A 9,205-nucleotide genomic window follows, 5' to 3' on the forward strand; every position below is an offset into this window, starting at 1 on the left:
CAACAGAAACTGGAATAGATCTGGTAGGTTTTGAATCCCCTTTTCCATTAATCTTGGATTTATTATTGATGGGTTTATGCGAGCCCGGTGTCACTTTAGCAGCAGGTTCCTCCAACCCTGGTTACCTGAGTCCCATGAGCCCTGGCTGCCAAAATAAAAACCAAGTAGAGCATTAATCAAATGCAATAAAATTCATGTATATGATAGGTCAAATTATTGTCAGACAATGTCAAGTTACACAACAGATACTAGAATAGTTTGAATCTGTTTGACACAAAGGATTCGATAAGAAAGTTGCAGAATATAGATGAGTATCTAGCCGAAGGATAAAATAATGAAATAACCGTTTAGTGTCACAAATTTTTGTCCTAAATATTTAATAAACTCATGCAGACATTCTCGTGCTTGGAAGTCAGATCGACCTCATTTTACCTAGTCTCCACCCTTAATATAACTGATGACTGAGACAGAAAATAGCAGTACATTCCTTTTTCCGCTTGCAACCATGTCAATCCAAATAAACAATCTAGAGGAGTGAACGTCAATAGGGGAGAGGGAAAGCAAAAACCTACCATTGTTAGGAAGAGACAAGCGCTTCTTTCCTGGTTTATCTGATTGTGTTGATCTCTCTTTTGGATTGCTATGGGATCTGGCACCAATGCCAGCAGGCCTTGAGTTGCCTTCTACAATTAGATCTTCAAGAGGTGGTTTGGACTTAGGCTTGGCAATCTGTGCAGTGGATGCCTCAAGCATGCTTTGTGAAATACCAGGGGAAGAACTACTCCCATCAGACTGAGATGGACCTGTTTTCTGACTTGACAGGTTGGAGTGAAGATTTGATGAAAGTGGTTTCTTGCCAGAAGATTTTATCTGAGATTTGGAGCCATTGTTAGTCTCAGCTGACTCATTCTCACATATCATTACTCCATCTTTAAGATTCATGTCAAGAAAGCGGTTTTCCCAAGGACGGACAGCCATCCATCTCTCCAACCAGTTCCATCCCCAGCTGCTTCCATCTGGTTCAAATCCAGAAGGAGCAGACTGCTGTCTTGATCCTGCCTGCCACTGAAGGAACAAACAATGATCTTTTACACAAGCCTGCTGGGGAATGACAACCCCTGGAGATTATTCTGGGACATTTAATAGGCAGGAAACTGATATACCAAATAGGCAGCAGGCATGAACAAAAACTTAAGATAATCTTAATTTAGCACTTGACACTAACCCCAATAGAGATCAAATAATGAGAATGAGAAAAGGGAGAGGTACCAATCAACTGGATGAATAAGAGCCCACTGAAGAAATTCAAAGTGTGTGTACAAAAGTCCAGAAAATTCATGAAAAAGGAAGCTTATATAATATGCCAAGGTACAAATATAAAGTTATGAATCCTCCCTTATCTATATTACCTTTTATGAAAATCAATCAACTATATTGGAACAAAATTTGCTTCTTCATAAATCCACAATGGGAGTGAAGAAAACTTTACCTGATGAGCAAGAGCATAAGCCATGGCTCTCTCTCGCTTAGCAGCAGCCTCCTGCCTCTTGAGCAACTTGGCTTGAATTTGTTCAACTGAACCTACACTGTCACACCATCCTCCCTGCATTAAATCAGAGATTCGAACTGACATGATCACTCAAGTCAAAGAGAATTCAACTAGCTAAAATAGTGGATGAGGAAGCAACCATAAAATATGCTAAACACTAATGTGGAATAATAAGACTGTAACTCCAGCAATGCTAAATTATTGTATATAGTTTCTTTCTTCTATAAATAGCAATTCAGAGCTCCTTCCCTCTCATCATAAAGGGAATAACTAACTTCAATTGCAGTAAATAAAAAAATCAATATTGATTGTGGAAGTCCATCAGGAATACAAAAGTCTTAACTCTTCAAATGTTTCATATAGGTTCCAGCTTATTAGGACTACCATATCGTCATTATTTATTCACATCAACCACAATCATTTGGCTTTTCACTCCAATAAATGCAGATAACATATCTCCATACAAGAGAAGCATCCATTGGGAAAATAAGGAGAGATAGCAAGTTCCCACTGCAACCAAAGAAATCCAGCAAAAGAAACATCTAAGAACTGTATGATTCTACAGTATTTGAAGTTTCTTACCTCTATTTCTCGAACACAAGCCTCATTTGCAAGTTGTTGCTGAAGTTTCTGTTGTGCTGTTTGACTTTCCAATGCCAATCGAACACGCCTTGCCCGGACACGGGCCTGAACTCTTACTAAAGCTTGCATGCAGCGAAGAGTTATTGCAGCTTGTTTTCTCACTGCATGACCTCTGACAAGGGCTTGAAGTCTCACTAACCCTTTCAATGCTCGCAAAGCTCTTTTAGCCTGACATGTATCACCAAATAACTTAGTCAGATCAAAACTGCCAGGCTGAAAAAAAATTCAAAAGATATGGATATACACATTATTAAATCACACAAGATAGGAAAACAATATACAACTACTCTCCAACAAGTACACATGACATCAGAAAAAAAAAATTATGTTGTTCAGGCAGAAGAACTAGGAGTGGATACGAACTGAGCTAAGTCCGAACACCTTTTGACTCGAGTTTAGCTCGAATGAAAAATAGTCGGCTTAAATTCGGTTCGAATTTGTCAAGCCAATATTAAGGGTGGTTCAAGTTCGGCTCGAACTTATGGCTCAAATTCGTAATTTGAATTCGTGGCTCATTGACAAAATGACGTCGTTTAACAATTATTTAATATAATTCAAATCGAACCACGAGCCAAGTTCAAATCAAATCGAGTCATCTATCTAACTCGTGAGCCAAACTGAGTGGAACTTTCTATAACTCGAGTTCAGCTCGATTTTATAACAAGTCAAACCGCTTAACTCAAACTCAGTTAACATTCGAAGTAAACGAATTTGAACTGAACCGAATCAAGTCGAGCCGGCTTTCAAGCCCAGCCAGCACGGTTCGGGTCCAACTTTAAGAGGAACATTTGCTCCTGAAATATTAAAAGAGGCTGTTTATTTTCACCTTTTATAATTTAATAGTTCATCAGCAAAAGACAATGGATGACTTTAGTCAGCAGCAGCAGCATGCAGCTAAATTTACAGTCAAAGTAGCACTGTAGCATCTAAGTACAGTTTGGAGAGAAGTCACAAGTTGTGAGATAACATCAGATATTTTAGAAAAGCAGCCCCCAAATCTTTTAGTCATTGCACGATTTTAATATAGGACAGGTAGCAATATTGTATTCTCCAGCTAGAAAATCATATTCATTTAACAAAACCTTTGATAGGTCAGTTACCAAACCAAATCTAAGTTCAACAATTTAAAAATGGACCGCTACATGCTACATGTTCTCACAATAGCCTCAAAACAAGTGTAAAATTCAAGGTTCATCTTAGTTGGTTTCACAAATATTGTTTGCCAATATAATGTTAATTAAGCCTCTTTTACATTTTCTTATTTAACTCGGTATAAGCAATAAATTTATACCTTACTTTTAAGGTCACTACCAGATAAGCTGGATATAATTGCACATAAAAAATTGTCCAAGCTTTGTTACACGTCAAAATATTGTCACAAGCTGGCTTTATGATTTGCAGTTTGTTTATAAAAGAGATACTTAACCAGGCCAGCATGGATCCGCAACCTACTCTGTCAAGTCTTATTAGACAAATAAGAGAGTATGGAACTGTTTCAGTGGATAGGAAAAAGATAGGATTGGATAATTTGAAATTTTGTAATTCCTATCTTTTTTTTTTTTTTGTTTGCTACACAAGAGAATAAAATAAGTTATCTCAGGTCCATAAAATTATCCCATCTATTCGGAATAACTAAATCTACTTCCATTAAAAGTCAAGGGATTAGCTCATTTCATGTTGATGAGACTAAATTTTTGGATGTGCCAACTTTACAATTATAATTTCAATTAGTTATATGATAACTAGTATAATTAACAGATTATTATAGTATAAATAATTACACACATATAATGAGTGCATGTATGTATGTATGTAATCGAATTCATACATAAACATTCAATTAGCTATCACTAACGAAAATTCTTATATGAGACATACGCATGTGCATCCATCCAACCAAGCATGTCACATCAGGATACGACATGCACACACATCATGATAAGACCAATGGACATGTGTCCATCCCACTGAAGACTTTCTCATCACTATATGTTTCAAATAGCATAATAATGAAATTTGAGTTCACTTAATATATAAAATCTCATTCAATATGATAATTCAACAGAGAACTGTTACCATATAGAATCCAATTCAATCCTGGACAGCTCAATCTAATCTTAAGCACAAAACACAATCTAAGAGTTTGCATAATACAACATCACAATAACTAACACCTCGGATAGAATTTAGTCTACTAGAACAACTTTTCTAAAGCCAATCCCATTAACAATGACAAGTCTTTGGTGAATTAAAGATTAATTATCAATTTTCAAGAGAGACATATAAGGCACCTTCTTCTGCCTTATTTTTTACTTATAACAAAGTTCTACTAATAGCTAGTCAATAGAAAGTCTTTTAAAACAACATAAGCATAATGACTAAAGTCTTTCAAATTACAAAACTTCACCATTAAATAGAGTAGCAACTTCCCTTAACTTACCACCGAATACTTTTTACTCTCTTCTATTCTTAGTTCTCTAAAAGGTATTCAGAAGTCACAAAATAACATGCATGCACAAAATTGAACAAGAAATCACTTTTTATTTGCAATAATTGCTGAATGAAATCTAAATGATGTCATGAGGAAACCAATACCAGAAATCCACGAAATGCTGTATGGATGCGTGTTGCAGCCCATACTTCTCTCAAGTTTTGTTGATCGTGAACTATATTTTGTACTTGCAGTGAATCTGAAGGAGAGCCAGCAGGCCCTGCAATTGCATTTGTACCAGCATCTCCAACTTGTGGAGCAGCATTCTGATCAGATTCATCTTGAAGATTATCAGTATCAATCTCCACTGAGTGCCTTCTACAATGCTGAAACTTGCTAGTTGCTGCCCTCTGTGACAAGATAAGAATAAGAATCTAAACAATAACCTTGTTATACCTGACCATTAAACTATAACCCTTTTGTACCATTAACCATGCTGTATTTTACTTAGAATCAGACATAAACTTCTCCAATTGCTAATGCATCCAATGACAAATAAAACATCAAGTTTTGAAACACTGGATCACATAAAGTATTGCTAAATTCTTAAAAATGAATATAATATCTAGAGTGGAATTCCTTTAATTCTTTTAGAAAGAACATTGTCACATAGAATGAATATTATGTTACAGAAGAGAGAGAAAGAGTTGACAGAGGGTAATTTTCTGATCCCAAACAATTTAGTAGAAGTCATACGGTTATAATATGAATAGAAGAAGCCATAGACCTAACTACATGTGGTTATAATATGAATAGAAGAAGCTTATCTTTAGTGTACAACGAGGCCAAAGAAAATAAAAGGATAAGCATACTTCAGGCTTTTAGAAGAGACCCACATTGCATCAACCATAAATTCAATTAGCAATTTAAGACAATTGCAATAATTTCAACATTTACATGAGTCCCATCCAGCAACAACCATATATTCATATAGCAGCTTCAATAAATTGCAATAAACTTGAATATTAAATATTAAAGAAGCAGGAGGTATAATACGAACATTTTCATCCATTTCCGAAGATGGTGACTTTTCTGACTTTTTAAAACCAACCAATGCCCTAATCCATTTTCCTGAGACGCCCATGCTGCAAATTAACAAACTCAAACCAGATAAGACCTGCCAGAAACATCCTTCAACGAATCAGTTAAAATGCCTGGTTTATCAAGTACATCTTTACCTGGAAACCAGAGAATAATGGCTTGATAGGGAAGAACTAGCAAAAGTAAAGAAGAATTTGCTTAAGAAAGTATCGCATTCTAATAAATCAATCAACATTAAATAAAGAAGTTCATGATAAAGGCTAACATGTTAAGATAGAAGTCCAAAAATTTTCGTTGTCATATAAAAAGAGAGAATCTCATGATTTTTATTGGAGACATCTTGGGTTTGCTTTTTCATCGGAGCAGTAATTATAAACTGTATTTGTCACTACTTGGGCATTCTACACACTAAACTTGCCCTCCATTCTGGAGCACAAGTCTTCGTCGGTTGTTGGAACTAACACCTACTGGAGGTTGGAACTACCAGTCTTCGTTGGAGACAATACGTCTAGGCTGGACTTTCCGAGCAAATCATCACTTTGTGGTTGACCAGTTGTCAGAGCACAAGAAGTGAACGGCAGCAGCGGTGTGCATGAAGTGCATTACGTTCTACAACAGAGGAAATCCTGACAACCTTTTACAAGACAGAATGACCTGAAGCAAAGTTTGCTTCAATGGTTTGGCCATCGCAGGATGGCTCTCCGTATGAAGAACTTTTGTCTCTCCAGCAGAACAAATCGGTAGGAGAATTTTGGTGCTGCTTTGAATTAATTTTGGCACCATTGAGTGAGGTATCGGAAGAGATCTTATTGGGGGCATTTATGAACAGACTGAAAGAAAAGATCAATGCAGAAGTGAAGTTCTTCAGCCTCTAGAGCTTGGTGGAAGCAATGGAGAGGACACAAAAGATTGAAGAGAAAAATTGGTTGATCAACACACAACCCGGAACCCGGACTACTTGGTTTTACCCAAGGACCCAAGTATTTAACTCGACTTGCTCAACTTATACACCCCAGGGCTCAGGCCCAAACATCACCCAACCTCATACTCGCCCTATTATTCACCTAGCTTAAAATTAAAACTGAAATAGCCCAACCCACAACTCAAAATAAACCAGTTGGCCTAACCCGCAACCGGCCCAATTTTGAAGAAGCTTACTCCATATTTCTATTATGGGCTCCAAAATAAAAAAAAAAAAAATTAGAATTAAGCATGTCTGTCCTACATTGTAGTTCCAAAATCACTATTTTGATGGACTTCCAAAATCACTATAAAACTCAGCCTTGATTACAAACTAAAGCCATCCATGTCCTGCTAGCTAACCACAGCTTAATTCTTCTTTTCAAGCATTACTCACTAAAACAATTGTGTATCCATGGACAGAAATTATAACACAACATCACAATCATCCACTTGAATCAGACTAAAAGAATCCCAAAATTATGCATTTTCAAAATGGATTATGAAATTAATAGAAGTATCACATAGTTGCTCCTTGAAATTGAGCTCAAAGGGAGTAAAACAAGTTTGAAGAAGCTTACCCCATATTTCTATTAATGGGATCCAAAATCAAACAAAACTTTTAGAATTAATCACGTCTGTCCTCCACTGTACTACCACATACTATCTCTATTTTGATGGACTTCCAAAATCACTATAAAACTCACCCTTGATTACAAACTAAAGCCATCCATGTCTTGCTATCACTCACTAAAATAGTTCCGTATCCACAGACAGCTTGACAAGAAATTAATATACAACATTGCAATTATCCACTTGAATCAGACTAAAAGAATTCCAAAGGATTAGAAAATCAATTGATTATGCATTTTAAAAAATGGATTATGAAATTAATAAAAGTGTCACCTAGTTGCTCCTACCATTTGAGCTCAAAGGGAGTAAAACAAGTTTGAAGAAGCTTACTCTATATTTCTATTATTGTGCTCCAAAATAAGACAAAATTTTTAGAATTAATCATGTCTGTCCTAGACTGTACTTCCACAAACTATCTCTATTTTGATGGACTTTCCAAATCACTATAAAACTCACCCCTGATTACAAACTAATGCCATCCATGCTCTTCTAGGTAACAACAGCTTAATTATTATTTTCAAGCATCACTCCCTAAAACAATTCCGTATTCATGGACGGCTTGGCAAGAAATTAATACACACCATCACAATCATCCACTTGAATCAGACTAAAAGAATCCCAAAGGATTAAAAACACAAAACGAATTCCACTAAAGGAAGATTGAGTTACACTAACACTCAACTTACACAAATTAAACACATTTTATTAATGAAATAGGGACCATCAAATTTATATCAATTAAAACAAATAATAACACGAACCTGTCAATTTAAATTTTGAAATGAAAATCCTTTCTCTATTCTGAAGCAGAGGCTACTCTAATTAAACTCCTCATCCCTTGCACCCTACACATCATAAAGCATCGAATTTCTTGAACAATCTCCAGTTCACTTTCATTAAACGAAAACCTAACTTACAATTAAACGACATTCTACGAAACTCAGATCTTGTAAACACAATTCAACAGAATTTGAAAAGGAAGCAATGCAGATCAGTAGATCACGAGATTAACAAGTTGAATTATACATTCAACTGAAAGTTCAAACTCTCAGGAAACGGAAAAGACAAAAATTAAAATTAAAAGAGAGAGAAGTAATCAGTTTCAACGACAGAGAGAAAAGGTGAGAGAGAGATATACCTTGCAGCCGTTGATCTATCAATAGTCAACAAGTCTTCACATCAATTCAATTCAATTGCTATAATTTTAGTCTCTTCTCTATCTCTCTGTATGAGTTGAAATTTTGAGGTGCTAAAATAACCAGCAGACCAGAGAGTGTTTTGTGTGAAGGAGGGAGCACCGGTCTAAGCTAAAGTACGCCGAGAGGTGATTATTTTAACAGTATTAAACGGTGTCGTTTGTAAAAGAGATGTAAACGTGTCACTGTCGTGCACGCGACAAAAGAGTAAATCACGGGATGTGCGAGTGTAAGCGAGTCAGTGAACGCACGCCACGACAGATTCTCACCTCCGGTGCATTTTAGCATAAGCTTGATTGCAATTAAAAATTTTAAAAGGAGAAAAACACAATAAGTTGGAGGGAAAATTGATTATAATATACCGTGATAAAGAAACTTTACTGTGCCGGTATTGACTAAGAAAAAATTTACATGTGGGATTTGTTACAGTAAATTTAAATGGTTAATCTGTCAAAATTATAAAGCAAGGTAATTAATTTAATTTTTTTTAATCATATTATACAAATTTAACCAATTTTTTATGTAACTTAACACATGTTTTACTCATTTGCTAATGTTATTAACTTTGGGTTCTTAAATCATTTTCATCCTTATTCTTATCTAAAAATCATATATAAAATTATTTATTATAAATAAATAATATTTTATTATATTATCTATTATTTTATTTAAAAATTTGAAACTAAAATTTTG

At 35.4% G+C, this 9,205-nt stretch overlaps 1 protein-coding gene across 4 annotated transcripts; it reads right to left on the reverse strand.

Annotated features, from left to right (window-relative positions):
* LOC123226146 (protein IQ-DOMAIN 5-like) lies at positions 1–8,621 on the reverse strand. Of its 4 annotated transcripts, XM_044650643.1 has the most exons (9): positions 8,455–8,619; positions 8,078–8,161; positions 5,861–5,896; positions 5,683–5,767; positions 4,787–5,032; positions 2,132–2,359; positions 1,490–1,603; positions 573–1,065; positions 1–145 (listed from the first exon to the last, which is right to left on the reverse strand). In XM_044650643.1, exons 4-9 carry the CDS (start codon positions 5,764–5,766, stop codon positions 96–98), a joined length of 1,215 nt encoding a protein of 404 aa, XP_044506578.1. In that variant the 5' UTR covers position 5,767; positions 5,861–5,896; positions 8,078–8,161; positions 8,455–8,619; the 3' UTR covers positions 1–95. The 4 variants fall into 4 exon arrangements, with proteins under 4 accessions (XP_044506578.1, XP_044506579.1, XP_044506577.1 ...); XM_044650644.1 differs by lacking the exon at positions 5,861–5,896 and having other exon boundaries at positions 573–870; positions 5,683–5,799; positions 8,455–8,621; XM_044650642.1 differs by lacking the exon at positions 5,861–5,896.
* Positions 8,622–9,205: the final 584 nt, after the last annotated feature.

Source organism: Mangifera indica, chromosome 9, assembly GCF_011075055.1.
Source record: "Mangifera indica cultivar Alphonso chromosome 9, CATAS_Mindica_2.1, whole genome shotgun sequence".
Lineage (NCBI taxonomy): Eukaryota > Viridiplantae > Streptophyta > Magnoliopsida > Sapindales > Anacardiaceae > Mangifera > Mangifera indica.